Source organism: Colobus angolensis, unplaced genomic scaffold (genome assembly GCF_000951035.1).
Source record: "Colobus angolensis palliatus isolate OR3802 unplaced genomic scaffold, Cang.pa_1.0 Scaffold139, whole genome shotgun sequence".
Classification (NCBI taxonomy): Eukaryota; Metazoa; Chordata; class Mammalia; order Primates; family Cercopithecidae; genus Colobus; species Colobus angolensis.
In genome coordinates, this window is record NW_012114477.1 from 4,228,694 (window position 1) to 4,254,530 (window position 25,837).

The 25,837-nt window shown below is 41.9% G+C and overlaps 1 protein-coding gene across 2 annotated transcripts in view; it reads right to left on the reverse strand.

The window, feature by feature from the left end:
• The window catches only part of ADRBK2 (adrenergic, beta, receptor kinase 2), a 158,703-nt gene extending 132,872 nt beyond the window's left edge, over positions 1-25,831 (reverse strand). For both annotated transcript variants that reach the window (XM_011934849.1, XM_011934847.1), the window contains exon 1: positions 25,718-25,831. In XM_011934849.1, the coding sequence (XP_011790239.1) occupies positions 25,718-25,830 (113 nt within the window). In that variant the 5' untranslated portion in view covers position 25,831. The remainder of the gene's footprint in view (positions 1-25,717) is intronic.
• Positions 25,832-25,837: the final 6 nt, after the last annotated feature.

The following is a 25,837-nucleotide window of genomic DNA, read 5'->3' on the forward strand; positions in this document are numbered from 1 at the left end:
ATTATTAAGAGCCTACATATTCTACCTGAGGTTTGTTTTATTCTAATGTCCAAAATAAAATGCATTTAAGCAAATATTGCAATTAATAGGTAACATATTGCCTAGAAAAACTAGTAGTACATAATAAGGTAGTTGTAAAGGTTGAAAAAGTCTGTAAGAGAGTGCTTTCTAAACTATAAGCAGTGAGTGGGCTTGGTGGTTCTATAATCTCAGCTCTTCAGGAAGCTGAGGCAGAAGCATCGCCTCAGGCCAGCAGTTCGAGAACTGCCTGGGCAACATAGCAAGAACCCCTCTCTACAAAAAAAAATTAAAAAGCTAGCCAAGATGGTGGCATGAACCTGTAGTCTCAGTTACTCAGGAGGCTGAGGTAGGAGAATTACTTGAGCCCAGGGGTTTGAGGCTGCAGTGAGCTATGATCTCACCACTGCACTCCAGCCTGGGTGACAGAGATAGACCTTGTCTCAAAAAAAAAAAAATTAATAAACTATAAGCAGCACACAAATGAGAATTGTTGCCATTACTGACCATCAAGAAAACCAAAAGACAGATTTTTTTAATGACCACACAGTTATATCAAGATTCTGTTCCCTGAAAATGAAACTACTTTTCTTATATGTAGTTACTATTTTCCACAAACCACTCATCAAGCACACAGAATAGAGCTCTGTTATCCAAAGTCACAATAAAAACTTGACCACTAGATTTAAGACCACCAAACTCCATCAGGATTCTGAAGTAGTCTGTAAAAGAATCTTAAATAGTTTAATGTCAACTCTTTGAGTTTCCTCAGTTTCTTCTGTCTCTTACAGGAAAGTCTCATATAATTTGCATAGTATTAAACAATTCAGCACAGGATAATCTACATTCAGATAACAACCCAATTAAGCTAACTACAAATTTATTTTGTGCTTTTCCTACAACATTTTGATAATCCACATTCTGTTTTAATGCCTTTTTCTTTGCAATATAACTAGATATTAAGGTTACATTAAATATACTTGATTTTTACTGGCCCACAGTCATCAGATACAAAAATCATCCCCAAACAGACACCAGCCGAAGGATAAATAAAGTTATGGGGTCCTCGGCTTACCTAATCAAAGAAACTGAACCTTTATACTCGAAACTATCTGTTTAAATTAGTTACAACAAGCAGGGCACAGTGGCTCACACCCGTAATCCCAGCACTTTGAGAGGCTGAGGCAGGTGGATCGCTTGAGCTCAGGAATTTGAGAACAGCCTGGGCAACATGGTGAAATCCCATTGTATTGGTCCATTTTCACACTGCTGATAAAGACATACCCAAGACTGGGTAATTTATCCAGGAAAAAGGGTTTAATTGGACTTATAGTTCCACGTGGCTGGGGAGGCCTCACGATTATGGTGGAAGGTAAAAGGCACGTCATACATAGCAGCAGGCAAGAGAGAGAACGAGAACCAAGCAAAATGGGTTTCCCCTTTTCAAACCATCAGATCTTGTGAGACTTATGCGCTGCCACAGAACAGTGTGGGAGAAACCGCCCCTGTGATTCAATTATTTCCCACTAGGTCCCTCCCACAACAGGTGGGCATTATGGGAGTGCAGTTCAAGATGAGATGTGGGTGGGGACACGGCCAAACCATATCACCCATCTCTACCACAACTATAAAGAAATTACCCAGGCATGGTGGTGCGTGTCTGTGGTCCCAGCTACTTGGGAGGCTGAGGTAGGAGGATTGCTTAAGCCTGGGAGGCAGAGGCTGCAGTGAGCCAAGATCGCGCCACTGCACTCCAGCCTGGGTGACAGAGCAAGACTCTGCCTCAAAAAATAAAAAATAAAAATAAATTAGTTATGAGAATCATTTCAGAATTCATTTGCCTTTTCATCAAAATCCTTTAAATCGGGAATAATGAAGAGACTATGTTTTACGGCTATGGTGTTATTAGAGGACAGAGACTGGGGTCAGGGAGCCTTAGGCAGGAAGGATGCAGCCTCCTCGTTTCCAAGAGTAATTTTTCTAAAATATAAATCGGACCATGTAATCATCTCATTTAAAAGACCGCAAGGGCTGCTGGGCACAGTGGCTGACGCCTGTAATCCTAGCACTTTGGGAGGCCGAGGCAGGGGGATCACCTGAGGTCAGGAGTTCGAGACCAGCCTGGCCAACATGGTGAAACCCCGTCTCTACTAAAAATACAAAAATTAGCCAGGCATAGTGTCGGGCACCTGTAATCCCACCTACTCGGGAGGCTGAAACAGAAGAATTGCTTGAACACAGGAGGTGGAGGCTGCAGTGAGCCGAGATCACACCACTGCAGTCCAGCCTGAGTGAGACTCTGTCTCAAAAAAAAAATTAAAACACATTGCAAGGGCCTCTCGCTGTGCCCAATGTTCAAACCCCTTACTGTACTGCAGGGAGCATTTTCATGGAGTTGTCTTTCTCCCACTGCAGCCACACTTGATTTTTTCACCTTTCATGAAAGACACAGGCTCTTCCACAGCTCCATCATGCTGTACATACCATTCCTATTCACATGAAAATCTCCTACTATACTCCATGACCCAGTTCAGGGGTCACCAACACTATGCAGCCCTCCCCAACTCTGCAGAGGTGAGCCCTCCCACTTCTGTTCCTACTGCTTGCTGTACATCACTGCTGTATCATTTCCCACAATGGACAGTCATGATTTTTATTTTCTTTATTTATTTTTTAACTTTTGTGGGTACACAGGAGGTAGAGATATTTATGGGGACATGAAATGTCTTGAGATAGACATGCGGTGTGAAATAAGCACGTCATGAAGAATGGGGTATCCAACCCCTCGAGCACTTCTCTGTTGCGGGAAGTCAGGGACCCTGAACGGAGGGACCGGCTGAAGCCGCGGCAGAAGAACATAAATTGTGAAGATTTCATGGACATTTACTAGTTTCCCAAATTAATACTTTTATAATTTCTTACACCTGTCTTTACTGTAATCTCTGAACATAAACTGTGAAGATTTCAAGGACAATTACCACTTCCCTATTGAATATCCTTGTGATTTCCTATGCCTGTCTTTACTTTAATCTCTTAATCCTGTCATCTTCTTCGTAAGCTAAGGAGGATGAATGTCACCTCAGGACCCTGTGATTGTATCAACTGCACAAATTGTTTGTAGGGCATGTGTGTTTGAACAATATGAAATCTGGGCATCTTAAAAAAAGAACAGGATAACAGCGATGTTCAGGGAACAAGAGACATAACTTTGAACTGGCCACCGGTGAGCCGGGTGGAACAGAGCTATATTTCTCCTCTTTCATAAGCAAATAGGAGAAATATCACTGAACTCTTTTTCTCAGCAAGGAACATCCCTGAGAAAGAGAATGCGCCCTGAAGGTAGGCCTATGAACGGCCCTCTCAGCCGTCTTTTATGGTCAAAGCCGAAGGGATGAAATAAGCCCCAGTCTCCTGTAGCGCTCCCAGGCTTATCAGGTGGAGGAAAATTCCCACCTAATAAATTGTAGTCAGGCAGGTTGTCTGCTCTCAAACCCTTTGTTTTCTGATAAGATGTTATCAATGCCAATGCGTGCTGAAACTTCATTAGCAATTTTAATTTCACCTCATCCGGTGGTCCTGTGATCTCGCCCTGACTCCATTTGCTTTGTGATATTTTATTACCTTGTGAAGTATGTGATCTCTGTGATCCACACCCTATTCATGCACTCCCTCCCCTTTTGAATCGCTAATAAAAACTTGCTGGTTTTACGGCTCGGGGAACATCATGGATCCTGCCGACATGTGATGCCTCCCCTGGACACCCAGCTTTAAATCTCTCTTGTGCTCTTTCCCTTTATTTCTCAACCCGGCCAAGACACTTAGGAAATAGAAAAGAACCCACGTTAAACATCGGGAGCAGGTTCTCCCGATATCCTCTGAGTTACAAACTATCCAATTATACTCTTTATTTAAAATGTACAATTAAGTTATTACTGACTATAGCCACCCTCTTGTGTTACTGCACAGCAGGTCTTATCCATTCTTTCTGTTAATGATAGAAGTCTCTGTCTCCCACCGCCCTTGAAGAGACGTCAGCAATCATTCTAGTACTCAATCCCCCACCTTCAACCCTGTTGCATACCAAAGGACTAAACATGTCACTGCCAAATGTCCACAAGGAGTGAAAGAGTATCATTTTTCTAAATAAACTACACAATGATATAAGCATATTCATGTCAGTTAATATTTACTAAGGATCTGTTATGAGTCTGGAAGTATTCTGGCCACAAGAATATAGAAAGATGAGTAAGACTAACTCATTTATACTAAATCTGTACCCATCAACACCACTGAGCCTTCCCCAACTCTTCAAGAATGGTTTCTACAATTAAGAGTGTATATAGCAAAATAATTAAAAGGGGGCTCTAGAAAATGTGTTGCCCCACCAAAAATGACATTCCTATTTAACGTTAACTTTTTCCAGATTCTACACCCTTAAAGTTGCTATAACCTTTATGTGATGACCCAGGATTTCAATTGACATCACTGGAATACATTTTGGCTAAAATTGCTTTTCTGCCTCTTTAAACAGCTTGCACCAAGGGAGGCCAAACAAATGAAAAAGTAACCCGCACAGGGTTTCCACTCCTAAACAGCTCATAAATGACAGTGAAACAAAGAGCAACAACTTCATGATTAACAAAAACTAAAAGCTTAGTAAATGTAAAACTTTAAAACTCTGTAATTAAACCAAAGCCTCTCCCAAGTCTTTGCATCTAGCTCATAGCTTGCCTGTGTGTGTATGTGTATAATTATCTCATATGACATAATTATATATGTGAGGTCAGTTGAACTCTGTTCAGCTTTAGAGTTGATAATTGGTAATCAATAATAGTTTTAATTAATGGATAGTATGGTAACCATTACACTCTTCTACCTATAACAGAAGGCTTCCCACCTCAAAAATTAGCAGGGCAGATGGCCAACCAGATTCACATCACATTCCTCAACCTCCACTGCAGATACATAGTCACGTGTCCTAGCACCCCAATGGAATCTGCCCTTACACAGTCACGTGTCCTAGCACCCGCCAATGGAATGTGCAGTTACACAGTCACGTGTCCTAGCACCTGCCAATGGAATGTGCAGTTACACAGTCTGGTGTCCTCGCACCCACCAATGGAATGTGCAGTTACATAGTCACGTGTCCTAGCACCCACCAATGGAATGTACAGTTACATAGTCACCTGTACTAGCACTTGCCAATGGAATGTGAGTGAAATATGCTACTTCCACTTCACCTCCTTAAAAGGAACTTGTGCGCTCCACTTCCTCCTGGGTGGGAAACACCCATAACACAAGGCTTGGCCGAGCGGTGAAAGCCCTATAGCGAGGCAGGCGGAGCTGTTCTACAAGCCCAGGATGAGAGATGGCTGTGGGCTGCAAAACTCAGTCGCTTCTGAATACCCTCCCTAGTCACTTCTGAATAACTCCAGGCCAGTGGTTCTCAACTTTACCTAGACTTTAGGATGACCTAGGAAGAATTCTAAAAATCTTGGTGTCTGGCCCTCTCCAGGGAGAGTCTAATGTAATTGGTCTGTGGTGTGGCCTGGGCTTGGGGGCCATCTCATTTTGGGATCTCTTGGTTACAACAGCTTAAGCCATGTTTTCATTAACAAGACGGCCTTTCCATTCAAGTGACCAGGCACAGAGTTTCTCGGTATCTAAGTTTCTCAAATCATCTTGACTAAAAAAGGAAATACAAGGCCAGTGGATGCCTGAACCCACAGATAGCACTGAATCCTATATCCACCATTTTCCTATACATACACATCTATGATAAAGTTAAATTTATCAGTTAGGCACAGTAAGGGATCAACAATAACTGCTAATAAAACAGAACAATTCTAACAATATACTGTTCACAGTTTCTTGGATAGAAGATTCATTCTTACTTCTTAGAAACCTCCGCATATGATTTATTCTGTTCTCTTACGTTGAGAACGTTCACCTTTTCACGGAGGCAGCACTTTGCAGCTTCCCTTTGGCATATCTGAACTGCCAGCATCGCTATTCACGTGCTTCGGGGCCACCATTCAATAAAATAAGGGTTACAAAGGATCTGATGCCTAAGCCAGGTACTAAGGGACTCACAGGGCAGTAGCACCTACACTGAGGATTCCTTGAACAAAGGAATCACGTTCCGGACAGAACGGTGCAAGATTTCATCTTTCTAGTCAAAATGACATGCAAGTTAAAATTTATCAATTATCTATTTCTGGAATTTTCCATGTAATATTTTCAGGCCTCAACTGACTCCGGACAACTGAAACTGCCAAATGCAAAACCGCAGATAACGGCGGAACTACCAGATGGCTATAAGCAGAGCTTTCAAAGCCACTTTTCAAAACAAATCAAAATCTTCCAGAAAAAGTACTCCCAAAGATTTTAGGCATTTACTCCCACCTCCCTACTTCTGCCCCCGTTGACTCTAGTTTCATATTTGTATATCTCCTTACTCATTAATAAATCATTCGCTTTTCTCTAGTATTTATGTCACATAAGCTGCCGCAGCATTGTTTAGAGAAACCTATTTTTCATAGTTTATAAAATCTATAATGCCAAATCTGTCCAAATTTGGAGTTGAAATATGATGTTATAACCTATACAATATTTTTGGACATTCAAATGAATTCAAGAATTTCTTATCTCGCATCATTTGAAGAATCAAATCTTTGCCACAGCTGTCTCTAAAGAGTCAAATACGGCTAGGCGCAGTGGCTCAAGCCTGTAATCTCAGCACTTTGGGAGGCCGAGACGGGCGGATCACGAGGTCAGGAGATCGAGACTATCCTGGCTAACACGGTGAAACTCCGTCTCTACTAAAAAATTCAAAAAACTAGCCGGGCGAGGTGACGGGCGCCTGTAGTCCCAGCTACTCGGGAGGCTGAGGCAGGAGAATGGCGTGAACCCGGGAGGCGGAGCTTGCAGTGAGCCAAGATGGCGCCACTGCACTCCAGCCTGGGCGACAAAGCGAGGCTCCGTCTCAAAAAAAAAAAAAGAGTCAAATACTTGGTATATTAGCTATGTCTAATATAGGCTATTAAATACATAGACTGACTGGGAGGAAAAGCAAAAGACAACTCATCTGTTCATTCACCCATTCGCTCATTCAGAAGATGGGTGCTGCATCCTTACCCTGAGCCAGGCACTGAGTCTGACCCTCAGAATACACAGTGAACCCCACTCATCCCCGGCCTTCAAGGAGCCCATGTCCAGAGGCGATGACAGCAGAGGACACAGGCAGTCCCAACACAGTGTGACGAGTCGGCCTCCACAGAGGCAACTGCAGAGTGCCCCAGAACCCAGTTCACTACAGCTCAACGACAGAATCTAAGGGATCGCGGGTAAGGCTGAAGTGACAGAAACCAAGGGGACCTCTTGGGAAGGATCGTGTAAGTCCTGTTAGCCTGCCCTAAATAATCTAATGGAACAGACAATGGATGACAGTCACTAAAAAAAAAAAAAAAAAAGTAGTAGTACACAGAAAAATGCCAGGCCACAAATAGCCTCCACTTTTGGACTGACTTATTTTTACAGTCATGTGAGAAGAATTCCTAAATTACCACCCATGAAATTAACGTCCATCTTTCTGTGGCATTTTTAAAGCAAACTCTTCCTTCCCAATGACTGACAGATGAAATTACCACTAGCAAACAGGCGACTCACTTGATACAAATTGCCTTACTTCCTGGACACCCAAACACAATCCAGGCCTCCTACCCACTCTCTTCCCTAGGACAAGAGCCAGTCAGGAATTTTAGTAAGCACATGCTATCTAAGCAGACAGACTTACAAACTAAAACATGCTCCACAGAAGGTCATGCGATGTAAGTTTTCCGGTTGTCTTTTAATTTGGATTCTGAGATCTCTGTCACATGCCAACTTTTCATTCATGTCCTCATATCCATTCATCTCCTCCTTTGTGGTTTCCAGGTTTGGGGTTTGTTTAAGAAAGCCCAGAGTATCTGTACTCCATAGTAATAAGAATATATTCCCTTTTTGTATTTTTAACTTCTTTATTATCTCATTAAATACCCTGGAATTTATTTTTGTGTATAACATGGAGGAATTATGGTTTTATTTGACAGACAGCTACCACACAGCACTCTTCTTCCTAGACTCAAAATGCCACCTGTATTTTACATAAACCAAACTGAGATGCGTACACATCTATGCATGAATATTTATACTTTTTTAGTTGCTAGAGGAATGTTTTATATTAGAGCAGATCTCCATTGTTTTACTTTTCCAAAATTGTATTGGTTATTTTTGCCCATTTTTTTTCTTCAGATGAGTGAGCACTGTCTTGTGAGTTTCTTTAAAATTCTCATTTGGAATAACTCTCATTTGAATTTTGGTCTTGGATTTACAGATTTATTTGTGGAGACCTGACAACTTCGTGATGTCGAGTTTTCCTGTCTAGAAATATGTTACAGCTCTCAATTTACTCTGATTTTTTTGTTAATTTTTCTCTTAATAAACTTTTGTTTTTCTTCACACTGGTCTTGTTGGTAATTATTTAGCGAGACCTCGTTTACAGCAACACAGTCTTTTTTTTTTTTTTTTTTTTTTGAGACAGGGTATTGCTCTGTCGCCCAGACTGGAATGCAGTGACACAATCTCGGCTCACTGCAACCTCTGCCACCTGGGTTCAAGTGATTCTCCTGCCTCAGCCTCCTGAGTAGCTAGGATTACAGGTGCCCACCACCACGCCTGACTAATTTTTGTATTTTTAGTAGAGACGGGGATTCACCATGTTGGCCAGGCTGGTCTCGAACTCCTGACCTCAGGGGATCCACCCGCCTTGGCCTCCCAAAGTTCTGGGATTACAGGCATGATAAGCCACTGCACCGGCCATGAAACACTTATTTTAAAATGATTATTTTAAAATGTTTTCACAAATTAATATTCAAGTAATTTAAAAATAGAAAGCTGTAACATAATTTTAATAAGAGACTTACATTGCAAGGTTTCCTTAGGCATGGATAGTATGCTTAGAGGGTAGATTATCTTAAAGAGCATGGGTTATTTTTTTTTTCTGCTAAATTTAAACATCAGAGCCGTGATTTAACAGACACCCATGATCTGAATGAAGTCAGTGAAGTCTTTTGTACTCAGGAAGTGAATAGATAATCGTTTTCCAAAGGATGATCTCTTACTGTGCTTTCTCTTTTCAATAGCCTTCTTGCCTTTTTTTCATCATCCTTCTATGGCAAGCCTTCAGGTCAAGAAGTTGTAAATCTGTCCACTCCAGTTGGATCAGTCAGGACTCTTAGGTTGCAAATGAGCCTCTTAAAACTCTACCCGCATCTTTGTAATCAGTGTCACAGAGCCTCTTTTTGAGTCATCTAATGCAGTTTCCAAAAAACACATCATCCTCCTGTCAATCTAAGTTGTTTGAGATGCGGTACATTTTGCATCTGTGTATAATGCCATCACAGAAACTATACAGTACATCTTAAGTCACCAGTGCTATTACACATGACATTGGGAAAACTGAGGCTTCCATCGGCCCTGCAGGGACACAGTTGTGATCTTCACACCTAGCCATCTTCTCTACTGTTTTGAAAAATTATTGCAAAAGTTTTCAAACATGCAAAAGGATATAATATAGTGAACACCTAGACCCATCACTCAGCACCTCACTGGAAGTTACCAAGATTGTAATCTGCTACTTTTCCCTACCCCACCCTCCATTTTTTTTCTTTTTCTTTTCTCTTTTTTTGAGACAGAGTTGCACTCTGTTGCTCAAATTAGAGTGCAGTAGTGCAATCTCAGCTCACTTCATCCTCACTTTCCTGGGCTCAAGTGATCCTCCCACCTCAGCCTCCCAAGTAGCTAGGATGACAGGTGTGTGTCACCATGCCCAACTAATTTTTGTAGAGATGAGGTTTTGGTGTGTTGCCCAAGCTGGTCTTGAACTCCTGGTTCAACTGATCCACCTGCCTCGACCACCCAAAGTGCTGGAATTACAGGCATGAGCCATTCCACCCAACTTATCCCACCTCCATTTTTTAAAGCATTTTAAAACAAATCTCAGCCAGTCATAGTGGCTTGTCTGAGGATCACCTGAGGTCAGGAGTTCAAGGCTATCCTGGCCAACATGGTGAAACCTCGCCTTTACTAAATACAAAAAATTAGCTGGGCATGGTGGCAGTCGCCTATAATTCCAGCTAGTTGGGAGGCTGAGGCAGGAGAATTGCTTGAACCCAGGAGGTGGAGGTTGCAGTGAGCCAAGATTGCACCATTGCACTCCAGCCTGGGCGACAAGAGCAAAACTCCATCTCAATCAATCAATCAATCAATAACAAATCTAAGACCACATGTCGTTTTAGCCTATTTCAGCTTGCATTTCTAAAAATTACGGAAATTTTTCTCACATAAACACAGTCTATTATTACTTCCCAACTCCCCCTTGGAAATAATAATTCCTGAAGATCCAATGCTCAGTCTCTAACCACATTTCCATGACTCAGGTGTCTTTTGTATAGCTGGTGGGTTTCAATCCGGATCTAACCAAGATCCACACATTCATCTGATAGCGCCATCTCTTAAATCTCTTCTCATCAAGGGCACCTGACTGCCCCCACCCCTCACCTTTATCTGCAGTGACACCCCTGAGGAAGCCGAGGAAGCCATCATGGGGGATGCCCTTTCTGTCTGTTGCTTCCTTATAAGGTCTTTCATTGTTCCTCTCATCCATATTTCCTATAAACTGAAAGTTACCTCAAAAGACTCGATCATATTCAAGTCCACCATTTGGGGGCAGGAATACTTTTGAGATGGTTTTGGTACTTTATATCGCCTCACAATATGGGGTACACAGTTATTTCATCCTAGTGATGCAAAAAATACATAGAAAATTCAGTTGGTGACGGTCTGATCTCTCCATCTGAAATTCCCCACCAGTCTTTCATTTAGTGACATCATACATCTTTGCCTAATCAATATTTTCATTAAGAATTGCAATATGGGCCAGGCGTAGTGGCTCACGCCTGTAATCCCAGCACTTCGGGAGGCTGAGGCAGGCAGATCACGAGACAGTCAGGAGATCAAGACCACCCTGGCGAACATGGTGAAACCCCGTCTCTACTAAAAATGCAAAAAAATTAGCTGGGAATGGCGGCGGGCGCCTGCAGTCCCAGCTACTCGGGAGGCTGAAGCAGGAGAATGGCGTGAACCCGGAAGGCAGAGCTTGCAGTGAGCCAAGACTGTGCCACTGCACTCCAGCCTGGGGGCTGAGTGAGACTCCGTCTGAAAAAAAAAATAAAAATAAAAAAAGAAGTCCCCTCATTGATTGGTTGGGCACAGTGGCTCAAGCCTGCAATCCCAACTCTTTGAGAGGCTGAGGTGAGCAGATCATTGAGCCCAGGAATTCTCGACCAGCCTTGGCAACATGGCAAAACCCCATCTCTACCAAAAAAACACACACAAAAAAAAAATTTAACCAGGCAGGGTAGCGTGTGCCCATAGTCCCAGCTACTTGGGAGGCTGAGGTAGGAGGATCAGTTGAGCCCAGGAGGTTGAGCCTGAAGTGAACTGTGGTCACACCACTACTGTACTCCAGCCTGGGTAACAGAGCAAGAGCCTGTCACAAAAAAAAAAAAAAAAAAAAAAAAATTCCTGTCCCACCACCCCAACCATCAACTAGGTTCTGAATACCCTAAGAAGCAGTTTTCACACAAAGGCAGGATGAACGCTTAATTCTTTACCTTTTCAATTGCCACTATTGAGAGACAGGTAGGTGCCATGCATGGTTCTACTGCTGGTGGTGATCAATGAGGTGTTCTCTTCTGTCTTGTTTGGGGATCGCTTGTGGCTAGCATGAGTATCTTGGTTTGTTATTGCAGTCATAATAAATTACCATAAACTTGGGGCTGAAATCAAGCAGAAATTGACTCTTACAGATCCGTAGGTCAGAGGTCTGAAATAGGCCTCCCTGGGCTAAGGTCAGAGTGTCAGTAGGGCTGCGGTCTTACATGGAGGCCATAAGAGACAGGCCATTTCTTTGCCTTTTCCAGATTCTACAGGCTGCCCACATTCCTCAGTCCATGGCCCCTTCCTCCTTCCTCAAAAGGCCAGCAGTGGCTGGTTTACTCACTCTCACGTTGCATGGCTCTGACACCAACTCTCCACCCCACTAGGGGTAACACTAGGGCCCACCTAGATAATCCAGGATAATCTATCTTAAACTCAGCAGCTTAGCTGCTGTGATGCCACCTACACCCCTAACGCCCCCTTGTCATAGAATAGAACATGTTCATAGGTTCTGGGGATTAAGACGTGGATATTTCAGGGGGGCATCATTCTGCCCACCACAGTGGGTTTGTATCAGCCATATTCTTTTGATGTTCAGCGTGTCTCACTTTTAGCCAGTGGGAACCCCTTCTTCTGGCCTCAGAGTTTGTTAGGGATGGTGCCCACCACATTTCTTGGATGGCTCCTTTGCTTTCTGATACAACAGATAACAGGTTCCAGGCTCATCTCAGCCACACTTGGAGTCAGGCGCAGGTGCATGGGGTGCCTGCATGATGGAAATGCAATTGTTTCTTGGATTTCTTTTTAAAGACTGGGGATGATAGGTACATATATTTTTAAAAAATCATGAATTTCAAATAACCTTCCAATTCAAATTTGATCTTACAGACTTTTCATTTAACTCTTATCTTGTCCTCATGTATCTCTTCATTTACACTTAAATTCTTGGTTCTAACCAACAATAACATTATTTTTTGTTTTACCTGAATATATATGAAATAATTTCAAACTAAAAATAATATTAGTCTTAACAGCAAAGCTTCTGAATAAAATTAAAATTTCTTTGCAGCTCTATCCTTAAATGTAGAGGAGAATGTGCCCCTATCTTACTTCTTTCTAGCTATCTGTCTTAGAGAAAGGCTCACACATAGACCCAAAGGCACCTGTGTAAGAACATTCACTGCAATTGCACTTGGGCTTCTGAGCACAGGGTTAAGTAGATCTGAGTTCTGACATCTCATGCAGCAATTCCAAACACTGACAAGGTCTATACACTGCTGACGAGGAAAAGCTCCACACGCACCACCAGGTGAAGAAGGCAAAAGCCATAAATGGATTTACTAATGTGTTCCTGACAAATACAACTCTGTCCCAAGCTGAGCTCAACAACCTTTCTGGGTAGGGGTTAGGTATGCAAACTGCTCCATTAATTTTCTATCACAATTTAGAATGAACTGCTAATGAGTGCCAACTTTAACATTAAAAATCCTTTACGGGCCAGGCACAGTGGTTCATGCCTGTAATCCCAACACTTTGGGAGGCTGAGGCAGTTAAATCACTTGAGGCCAGGAGTTTGAGACCAGTCCGGGCAACGTGGCAAGACCCTGTCTCTACAAAAAATACAAAAATATTAGCCAGACGTGGTGGTGCACGTCTGTAGTCCCAACTACTCAGGAGGCTAAGGCAGGATAATTGGTTGAACGTGGGAGGTGGAGGCTGCAGTGAGCCGAGATCACACTACTGCACTCCAGCCTGGGCAACAAAATGAGACTGTCTCAAGAAAAAAAAAAATCCTTTATGTATCTAGAGTAACTGACCAATGTGTTCGAGTCAGTGATACTCATTTACCCACCAGCAGGAATGGAGATGAATTTTAATTAAGAATGCACCTAAAATCACAAAAAGATGTTTGGGGTAAGAAAATATTGAGAACCCATAACATGTAGCTTTTCTCAAGTTATAACACTGCCATCATTATTAATAACAATCTTATTACTGAACATGGAATCTATGACATCTTTTCTTCTAGAGAATTATTAAGGTATTTATTATTAAGTTAACATGGTCAGTGAAATTATGCTACTGGAGCACTTCCTCAGACCCCTGCAGTTGATAATCTTTACTGAATGAACCCAATGCATTTTCAAAACTGTGTTACTAATGTCTGAAATTGACAGTGCTCCTCTACTCAAATCCATGAGCCCCCCCTCCTCATAAGATTCACCGGGAAAAAGAGAGTCTGAAGGCTTTTCTGAAAATATGCTGAATTTGGAATCAGAAAACCTGGGTTTGAAGCTCAACTGTGCCGTTTGTTATCAACGCGACCTTGAGCAATTAGCTTCTCCCTGAACCTGAATTTCCTTCTTCTAAAATAAGATGATGACTATTACGGAGCCATTTCCAAGAATCTCTAAATAAGGAATAAAGCTTGTTCTCTAAGAATAAAAACTTTAAATCAATACATAACACAAAGGGCCGAGAAATGCCAAAGGTTTCTGGTCTGGGCAGCTTTGGCAGTGGTTTCATGAACGATATTGTCAAAGCCAGCGGAGGTGTGCCCACCAGCTACAACAGGAAACATGAAAATACGGAAAGATGACTTGTCCCGAGGCCACCCATAGTCAGGGATTTCAAGTACTGGACATCCAGCATAAGCCGCCCCTGTGGAGGGTGACTCGGTCCCAAGTAACCATCTGACTCATCCACCTGGGTCCGTGCTCGCTACACCACCTTCTGATGGTCATTTTGCTTCCCACAAGGGCGACCCGTGAGAGAGAGCTCCAGCTCCAGCCACACAGACGCTGGGCACGGAGGCTCCTACAGGAGCCAGTGTTCAATGCAATGTAGCAAACTGGACATTCTAGCTATAGTGTAGCTTTTCAGGTAAATCTACTGCGTAAGTGAGTTAGCGCACTTTTGGGAGGGGGAGGCTCTCACTTAGTAGGATTCTCAAAAGGGTCTTTAATCTTAAAATAAGAACCAGAGGCCTATAGGAAGAGAATAATTTAGTCAGGAGGACTTGGCTGATTATGTGAGTTTCACAATAAGAGACAGCTGCTTAGTACAGTGATATAATAAAATCTAGTTTCTGAGTCTGGAAGGCTGAAAGCTACTCCCTGCACCACAGTCAAGATACTAGTATCTAAGGAGAAAACCAGTTGTCCTCAAATACATAAAATATACCTCTCAATATCTCCACATGGATGAAGCTAGAGTAATTTTTTTTCCTTTTTAAAATTTCTGCCTACTACCTGGGAGGCCGAGGCGGGCGGATCATGAGGTCAAGAGATCGAGACCATCCTGGCTAACACAGTGAAACCCCATCTCTACTAAAAACACAAAAAAAAATTAGCCGGGCATGGTGACAGGCACCTGTAGTCCCAGCTACTTGGGAGGCTGAGGCAAGAGAATGGCGTGAACCTGGGAGGCAGAGCTTGCAGTGAGCTGAGATCGCGCCACTGCACTCCAGCCTGGGGGACAGAGCGAGACTCCATCTCCCAAAAACAAACAAACAAAAAATTCTACCTACGACCAAGCACGATTGTAAAAAGTAAAAAAAAAGTTAATATATATAAAACTATAAAACACTATCTACAAATCTTAGTGGGGTTTTCTTAAACTCTAAATAAATGACCATCTACTGTAATAAACACAAAATAAATGACCATATACTGTCACTGGGTTTAATCAGCTAACCTGTATAACTACAGATCTACATGAAAAGTCCAGCAAGTTGGCCTCTCACTAAGATCATTTCAATACTGACCCAAGTCCAACCCTAGTTCTAGAGCATAAGTTTCCTGAAAGTAAGGGAAAGAGGGTTATAAAAGGCTAGCACCACTGAGCACTTCAAACGTGCCCTGCTTTTTCTATCTGCTCCACCATCACCTATGCCACTCCAGCTAGTCATAACCATAGGCCATAATGCTTCACTTAGAACGATCATCTCACACAAAGGAGTTTCCACCCAAATAAACTTTTCTTACAGAGGAGCCTGAATTTTTACAATAATTTGAAACATCAATCCAGCATCAAGCAGGTCACCTTACTTAAATTAGGACAGAAATGTGGAGAGTCAAGCTAGTTTTCCATGTGGAATTTAATAAGCCAGTCAACTAAATGACGAAACCCTAATAAATCCCTTTCCAAAAACAGTCTCGGTTTTATTTTATTGGAGGGATGACGAGGAACAACAAAGTCACCAACATACGTGTCCTCTCATTCACTGCTTAGAAACTGCTATTGTGTAATTTTTTCCTTCTATACTATTGGGATGTTTTGCATAAAAAACAAGCTTTTCTCCATTGCCACTGGAAACAAAACAGAAAGAAGCGGGTCCAAAATGGAACAAAAAAGACAGGACAGAAATTTTGCACGCTATTCCAGACTTCCTGGTGATGACGATATTTATTGCATGATTCTTTTCCCAGTTACGGTGTCATAATATAAAAAAAGACAAAGAAAATTCACTTGAAAAAGGTAGGACCAGGTTAAAGATGTATATTAAAGTCCCTTGATCTTACTTAGCCATGAGGATTCATTCCATTTTAAATAGAAGATAGACCCCACCACCACCACCAAATACTTCATATTTTTTAAAAAGATGTTTCCAGAATACCATCATGGTCTTACCACATTCACAAAGGAAAATGAGAGTCTGCAATATTTAACAGCTGTGTAAATGCCATTCCATGCAACTTTCAGTTTTTGGTTTTCTTTGTTTTTTTTTGTGTTTTGAGATTAGACCTCACTCTGTCAGGCTGGAGTGCAATGACATGATTTCAGCTCACTGCAATCTGTGCCTGCTGGGCTCAAGTGATCCTCCCATCTCAGCTTCCTGAGTAGCTGGAGCTGGGACCATAGGCGCGCACAACTACATCCGACTAATTTCCTGTATTTTTGCTAGAGACAGGGTTTCGTCATGTTGCCCAGGCTGGCCTTGAACTCCTGAGCTCAAACGATCCTCCTGCCTTGTCCTCCCAAAGTGTTGGGATTACAGGCGTGAGCCACCACACCTGGCTTCATTTTTAATTTAAACTTTTATCAAAGGCAATAAAGATACGAAAAATTTTGAAGAAATACACCTGAAAATATAACCAGACATATTAGTATCTAAACAAGATAATAAAGATCAATTGACTGACTTAATAATACAATGCACGAATACTAACAGCACATTTTTCAAGAAAGTTTTATTGCTGACATTGAAGAAGTTTGCTGTCTTCCCTAGCCAATGGGATTTTATGGGGTTTTTTGTTGCTGTTGTTTTGGTTGGTTGGTTGGTTGGTTGGTTGGTTGGTTTGTGACGGAGTTTTGCTCTTGCCACCCAGGCTAGAGTGCAGTAGCATGATCTTGGCTCACTGCAACCTCCACCTCCTGGGTTCAAGCAATTCTTCTGCCTCAGCCTCCCGAGTAGCTAGGATTATGGGTGCCTGCCACCATGCCCGGCTAATTTTTCTATTTTCAGTAGAGATGGAGTTTCACCAAGTTGGCCAGGGTGATCTCGAACTCTAGACCTCAGGTGATCCACCTGCCTTGGCCTCCCAAAGTGCTGGGATTACAGTGATTTTATGTTTTTGACTATATGAAACATACCCCCTAATATCCTATGACTATTTTCTGTATATTTAAAGCTCACTTTCTTCCTGAAATATTTTAGTCCATAATTATCTAAGAACACCAGTGCCTAGTACCTACTTAGTAGTCAGCAATGGCAGCTGTTGTCATAATACACATGTAACCCACACCTGGCTTCCAAACTCTGACTAATGAAAATATTCATCCCCTAAGCAAACTGGTATAATGAATTTTAAATCATTCAAGGAACCAAATCCTAAAATGGAACTTCAGAGGGACTCAAACACACACTTGAAATAGAATTTATTACTAGCTTTGTCATTACTAAATTAATTATGATAATTTTACAGATCTCTTTTTGGTCTTCATAAATTTTGATATTCTTACTCAGCTCAGTAATGTTCAGACTAATGAGCATAGATTACACACAGCAGTGTGCATTATGAGGAACAACTAAAGGAACTGGGGACAGCTTCCTATAAAAGGCATCTTGAGCTAGAGGAGCTGCCTTCAAATACTTGATGATCTGTCACATTTGAGAGGAACTAAACTTGTTTCTCACAACCACAAAGGGATAATAAGAGATCAGTGCACAGAAGGTATTACAAGAGAGCTTTCTGATACAACAGTTTCCAAAGATGCTCATCAAAGATGCCTGTGGCTAGATATTAGAAAGAGAAGTCACCCATCAAAAAGCATAACTAGATTGGACATCCCCCAAGATCTTTTCAAACATGAGATACTACAATCCTATGTTATTAACATGCAATCTGTTAATGTCTAAGAAAGACTGGAATGAATCACCTTATGCACAATACAATGAAGCCAGCTGCTTTTAGATCATGATTTTTGGTTCATTTTTCTGAAACAAAGACCTCTAAAGAATGACTCAACTCTGCTAATTGCCTGGTTATACCTATTTAATTAGCACGCTTGCAACTCTTACACACTGATACCACCATCCCGGAGCCTACGGGATGGATAGATGGATAGATGAAAGAAAGGAAAAAAGAAAGGGAGGAAAGCAAGTAAGCAAACAAGCATGAGTGCAATGAGATACCATCTCACACCAGTTAGAATGGCGATCATTAAAAAGTCAGGAAACAACAGGTGCTGGAAAGGATGTGGAGAAGTAGGAACACTTTTACGCTGTTGGTGGGACTGTAAGCTAGTTCAACCACTGTGGAAGACAGTGTGGCGATTCCTCAAGGATCTAGAACTAGAAATACCATTTGACCCAGCGATCCCATTACTGGGTATATATCCAAAGGATTATAAATCATGCTACTATAAAGACACATGTACACGTATGTTTATTGCGGCACTATTTACAATAGTAAAGACTTGGAACCAACCCAAATGTCCATCAATGATAGACTGGATTAAGAAAATGCACATATACGCCATGGAATACTATGCAGCCATTAAAAAGGACGAGTTCATGTCCTCTGTAGGGACATGGAAGAAGCCGGAAACCATCATTCTGAGCAAACTATCACAAGGACAGAAAACCAAACACCACATGTTCTCACTCATAAGTGAAAATTGAACAATGAGAACACTTGGACACAGGGTGGGGAACATTGTAACAAACTGTAACACTGTAACAAACCTGCATGTTGTGCACATGTACCCTAGAACTTAAAGTAGAATTTGAAAAAAAAAAAAAAGTATGCGTGAGGTATCATGCATAGAAGGTTCTAGACACACAGTACCACAATAAGCAGCTAGAGGAGGAAAACTAAGAAATCTGGGCAATTAACCTACTTATGAGTCTAAGGCTCCACAATTGCTCTTCTCTGTTCCAGCCAATCATCCAGCTTTTTAGAAGTCCTGCCTCCCAAACCCACTCCTTCCTCTCTCAGAGCACATGGCATCAGGGTCTCCTTGCAAGACTGCCTTAATATTCGCTATTACGTTGTACTTTTTTAAAGGTGTACTTGTATCTTACACTATACATAATCTCAACAATAACCGTATAGTATAAATGTTTGTAATCATTTCTTTCAATATTCCTTCCCATCTTTTTTCTTGAGTTATCCATGTCTGAAATTCAATATGGGTAATTTTTAATGTTTCCTATTATTTACAAATGTACAGCACAACAGAAAATGCTTACAAGGCAGATTTTTATTGGGACATTTTACAATCGGAAAGCAATAGATATTATATTTTACAGATGGAGAAACTAAATACAGCAAATTCAAGTGACTTGCAGAGGTCCCACAGCAAGTTGCCAGTGGAATCAGATCCTTATGTCTGGCTCCTGATCTAGAACCTTCTCTCACACGACAGTTTGGCAGGTAGTAGGGATGGCACAGGAAAACGAGGGGCCCAGCAATGACAGTGGCCTTCTGGTGCACTAAGGATGGAGGTCTGGGCTGGCTATTTTCATATCAGCATTTTTTCCTGAGACTGTAGGAGAAGGAAATGGTGGCAAACGACAGTACAGGTCCAAGGCTGGATCAAGCTGACTTTTACCAACTACCAATCACAAAATAGTTTACAAAATATTTTGCAAAAATATTTTCACTGCATTTGCAATGGGCTCTTTATATCGTGTCCTACATAGAAAGTATTCAAATATGCGTATGCTCCAGTGGAAGCAGAGAGGACCCAAAAGATGGCTTCCAAAATTAGAAGAAACATTTACAGGATATGAAGAGCCACATTATTACTTATTCTGCATTTTAGACCCATAGAGCAATCAAAAAGGGCCCAGGGGTTGTAACTTCTAATCAATGATTAAAAATAGGAAGGGAAGAATAAAAAAGTAAGAAATAGGAGAAGTAGAGGGGGGCCAGGATATCCAGTCCCATTCGCATGCAAATTACTTACCATACAAATGATTCTGCAATAATAGAGTAAAAGTTGCCAAATTAATCATTTCCATTTCCCCACTGCCAATGTCCAGAGAATAAGAAGAGACAATGATAGCCATGCAGACAGCCTACATTGTCACCTACAGTGGTCTGCAGATATGTGACCATATTAACAAAGGAAGATTATTTGAATGAGAAAGTGATTTTTATTGCAAATAAAGCCAAAAATACTGTTTTTCCCTTTTACTCTTTTCCCAGAAATGAAAAAGTCAGGGGAGGGGACAGCTCAGGCTACTCCTTTTTTAAATAAAAAGGAGAGGGGGCAGCTCAGGTGGCCCCTTTTCTAAACAAAAAGACAGCAGAAATCCTGTTTTGAGGCTGGGGGGTGAGATGGTGTATTACACAATTTCTCACGAACACCAGCAAGATTGCATGGCTTGTGTTAAACAGAATAGGCATTTAACCCTCAAGCTCATGGGAAATAAGGAACAAGCTGCTTATTCACTTAATCATAATTACCGTTTCCGCAGGTCCGAGAGGAATAGGTGTTCTCTATCAGTCCCTGAGGACTAGCAGCTGATCGGGAGAGTACGAAAAAGGATTTTTTCCCCCAAATAAAAAGTCTCGCAGTTTCATCCATTCCTTGCAAAATAAGACACGAGGGAGTTTGGTATTCATTTTTGGTAAGGCAGCCCAGCAAGACCCTGCCTAGGCTGGGAAAGACCCCGAGCTGGGCAAAACCTGGGCGTCATTCCTGCCTCTGCCACTGTCAGGTGTCACCTGGGCTGAGCTCCTTACCTTCCCTGAGTGTCTGCTCCTTCTGTTAAAAGGAGCTAATGCAACTCACCTGGTGGAACTATTGTGGGGACAAATGAACTAATTATGTCAACTGCCTGACAGAAGATGAGCTCTCAATTAAAGGTAGTTATTACATTATTACATCATGGAGGTTAAACTTCTCTTTCGCTTGCCAGGGCTCCAGGGACCCTAGGGAGGCCAGGCGTCCTGCTAGCTATTTAATACTATTTTGCATTTCACTACTCTGCTGGCCAGCCACTGACGGAAAAAGACCTGCGCTTCCCTTCCTCTAGCCTTGACACCTTCGTCTGATAGTTTCCATCCTTGTCGAAACAGATGTTTAAAGGCAAAGTCTAACTCCGTGCACTGGGGAAACACTTTAAGAGGCTGTCTCTAAGAACACATCGCGTGTAAAAGCTGGAACTGCTTGTACCTCAGAGAGATCTATGAGGCTCTCGATTCGAAGCATTTCACGATGCTCGGCTTTGGCAGATTCTACGTCCAAAACAGATTTCGCCGGAACATTCATTTCTAAGAATTGACAACTACACGCACTCCTTGCATCTTCAAGTCACTGGCACAAGTTAACTTGGACCAAGAATGAAGTAATAACTGAAAGGTCAGAACCAATTATGTTTTGAATTTGTACCTTAATGAAAAAGAAGCAAGAACACTACTGCTGTCTTACTCAGAGAACTACTCCTATCAATAATAAGAAATACTTTCTTTCTAAAGGCTATTTGTGCTTCGAACATGGACTTTTCAGTTAAAAATTAGGCTATGAATACAGGAGAATGAAGACACAGAAAACTCTACAGCCTAAACAGAGAGGAATATTTCACGTTATCCACCAACCACTTACTGATTGGAGTTAGAAAATTACTGAATAAATTCCATGTCCACTAAAGAAGAAAACTGGGCCACTTGCGGTGGCTACACAAACAGAAAGATGCAAACCACCATATCACTATGTAGACTATGTTTAGATAGTTCTTCAAAGGTAATCGCTAACAAATTATTGTAAAACACTTACCAAACATCATGTGTTCTATGCATTATCCTATATTCTATACTCATTCTTTTTTATTATTCTATATTCCATGCATATAGAATAACAAAAGTCATCTATACGCTATTTGTTTGTGGTTAAATAAAATCTTCAAGCAATTACACTTTAAAGCAAACATCCTTCTTGGCTCGACTCTGTGCATTTCACACTAGTCTATAAGCTCCATGAAGGAAGGGGCTGTGGCTAGGTTTGTCATAGTATCCCGTGCCTGGCTCACAGAAATGGCTCTACAACTATGTACTGAATTAATGTCATAAACGGTATCATAAATGTCCTTTAAGGACTGTCAGTCCTCCTAGAAAATTATAAAGAATCTTTAAAATGTTGTTTCAGACCTTCCTATCATATTGTACGAATACTTTGAAAGGACAAGCTTTGCAATAGGTGATCCAACATTCGCAATGTCCAGTAAACAGAAATGAGACTCCAGGGGAAAGATGAAGTTCACGTTACTCAACCTCTTTCAACTATGTGTGATTTCAAGTCATCTGAATTTCATTCTGTTTTTAAAAAAAGAGTAACAGAGTAACACAGCCTACAGTAAAAGTCGTCTGAATCACTCCAAGGTTTAAGATGTTGACCTTTCGTGGGCCTTTGCTTATGAATTAGACCTTACTTAAGTAAAAGTATTTCTTTTCCAACGTGACATAAAACAACTGGCCTGCACATCTAAATGCTCCTGTTTTAACTGGGCCTGCACAGGGAGTCTGTGGGTCACAGTCTACTACTCCCAATAGGGGCTATTATCAGCTACATTAGCCCAACAACATTTCAGTAAACTAAAGCAGCTATACCATTTGGACAAAGAGTCAGCTTTTCCAGGATTTGCACTCATTGGTTGGTTAACTGAATAATGTGTCAACATAACAAAATGTTTGCCTCTTGCCATCTCAGAGAAGCAAAATCTCCCCTGGGCAGAATGTTCCATTTTCTGAGACTCTCCTGTAATAGCAGGAAGCTGCAAACCCAGTGTTTCATTTAAATTAGCTAGATATTTCGTTCTAATGCTCTTCTGTTTAAAACTGTGGAAAAGGCAAAGTAACTAAAATAAGGAAGCACAAAGAATAGTGACTGCAAATAATTTCCTGGAAATAAAAAAATCACTAGTGATAGACCAAAGGCAAATTAAAATGTATGCTTCTCATTCAGATACTAAAAATACAAATCTGAGCATCTCTTTCAAGAATACCAAAAACTGGTGGTCACATGGCTTGCTATATAATGAAGCTGAAATAGAAACTCTTATCAGAAAACATTTGACCCGTATCCCTTTTAACAAAAGTGTGAAGTCATACCAGCCACTTAAGTCATCAGGCTGGGGCATTTTAACACACAGTTAACTTTCTTACAGGATCTAGAAATTCCCCAACCCCCAACCTCCAAATCAAATAGGTAGGCTGCTAACTGCCATCCAGTGGTAGAAAGAATTTTGCAAGATGTTTTACCTGATAATCTCAATGTGACAGAATCCTAACAATGCACAAGGAGTGACTGTTACTATGTAAATAGCTACATTACACAACTAAAGCCAAAGCCACTAAGATAAGTAGAAAACAAATTAGAATCTCAGGGGGAGGTTCCAATGGCCCAATTCGAGAGTCTATTTTAAAAAGAGCAACAGAATAACAATTACTGAAGGGCTGTTTCCTAAAATTACTCTCTGGTTGGTATTTCTCAATTTTAAAATGTCATGAGAACTATGCTGGCTGTCACTCTGCCGTAAAAGAAAGCGTTACCAAAGAATACCACTGAAAAACAAAGACATTCACACAAGGAAGTGAACACCCTAAGCGCATAAGTAAGTTCTTAAGAGGGACACTGAAAAAGCAGAAGTCACATTAAGTTCCAAATGCCAAGAAAAAAAGAAAAGAAAACTGAACAGAAGTTCCTAACTTTAGTAATATTATATTCTACCCCCCAAAAAACATAACTGCCCATGAGTTGAGATTTATCAATTGTATATATAGAAACCCTACATATTTAGGACTCCCTGCCTTTGGGTGGTGGAGGGACACTAGGGACGGCAAGAGAAAAAGGAATTAAGCCTTTTTCTACCACATTTATAGAAATGTAGTTTTTTCAGTGAAATTTAGGTTTGATATAGGAGTTCTTGTTCTCTAAATAAGTTTCCCACTTGCCGGAAATTTTAAAGCAGCACTGATATTTTCAATGAGCTTCAGATCTGCTACACTCTGGAATAGGGGTGCTCAACTCACGACATCGCAGCCAGGTTTGCACTTTTCCCTGATTTTCACTACTTGGCATTGCCTATCAAAGAATAGCACACCCTGCAAAGCCAACAAGAGGCCTGGGCTAAGGAGGAAAAGGAGGCCAAAAATATCTAGCAAGCAAGTCTTCATTTGCACAATTTAGCTTTTCACAACAAATAACAAGGGGACTGGTATTCTCTGTATCATAGGGCTCATAGATGGACTTGTAAAAAAAATCAGATGATAATCACTTGGCATTAGGTAACATTTAAGCAATCTTGGGCGCCTAACGCTTGAAGGACTGATGATTTCAAAGGGACAGTAACTTTGGTTTAGATTCCAATATTTTACAGAATTGCATGGTTTCAAATTCACCATAAAGAAAATGCCTCTTTTGAGCATCAATTCCAAGAGCTATTTAGCATCAAGGAACCGCATTAGCTGTACAACTCAGGATGGTGTTAATTAGGAAAAAGGAGCTAGAGGGAAAAAAAAAAAAAATCCATCACTGAAGCCTTGATACACTATTTAAAACTCACTATTAACCTGACGAACTATTTTTTCTGGGGAAGTGCTGATGATATGAACCAGCAAAAAAATTTTATTAGTTCCTTAATAATAAATCATTTGAGAGAAAACTGCAACTTGGTATGGACCTCACCGAGCCCCTCGCCAATTCAATCGGGCCCTCCTTTGATAATTTAACAACAAATTCCTGTCTGGAATCACCCGTTCAAGTACCTTTTTAAGTGACTCCTGTTTCAATTTTTTAATGAAGTGCCACCAGTAGATCTACAAGTTGAGGAAAGCAGCTCAGGTGACACACTTCGCACCAAAAAGAATATTGAGTGGGTCAAAATCCTGCCTGGGCACAAAATAGAAGAGAAGCCTAAGAAGGCGACTAGACTTAATGACTACAAGAAGAGCAAGCACTAAAAACAGCAGTTTACCTCGGACAATAAGCAACAAGCCTGCAGTCCCCAGGTAAGCGGCCCAGAGGGAGCTTAGAGATGGAGTTGGAAAGGGGGACCGCAGAGCCCGGGAAGAAGAAGCGACCAGGATGGAGCGCAAAGGAGTGACAGGAAAGGAACCAACGGGGACCACACCAATGCAACAGGAAGAACCACGGGGATGGGACAGAGCAGGACAGGGCTGGGCGGGAGGGGGCGAGAGGGATAGAGCTGGTCCAGCAAAGTCATAACCAGCCCCTCGCTGGGGCGCTCGCTGCGCGCAGGGCGCCCCGCCGGGCATTTTGGAGCTCTCTCCCAGAGTGCCCCCACCGGCCCTCCGATGCCCCATTTCAGAGACTGGAACAACGAGGCCGACCCCGCATCGCCTGCTCCGCTGTGTCACCCGCCCCGGGGCAGCGGAGGCTCAGTGCCTGACCCTCCAGGAAGGAGGGAGTCGCTGGCGGCAGCAGGGGGCAGCGGCTTGGGGCCGGTGCCGGCCGGGGCAGCTGGTACCTGGGCTCCGGCAGGACGATTCTCTTGCTTGCGCGGGCGGCCGGGGTAGCCTTGCTCTTCTCCATGGCCATCAGGTAACTGACATCGGCCAGCACGGCCTCCAGGTCCGCCATGTTGGCG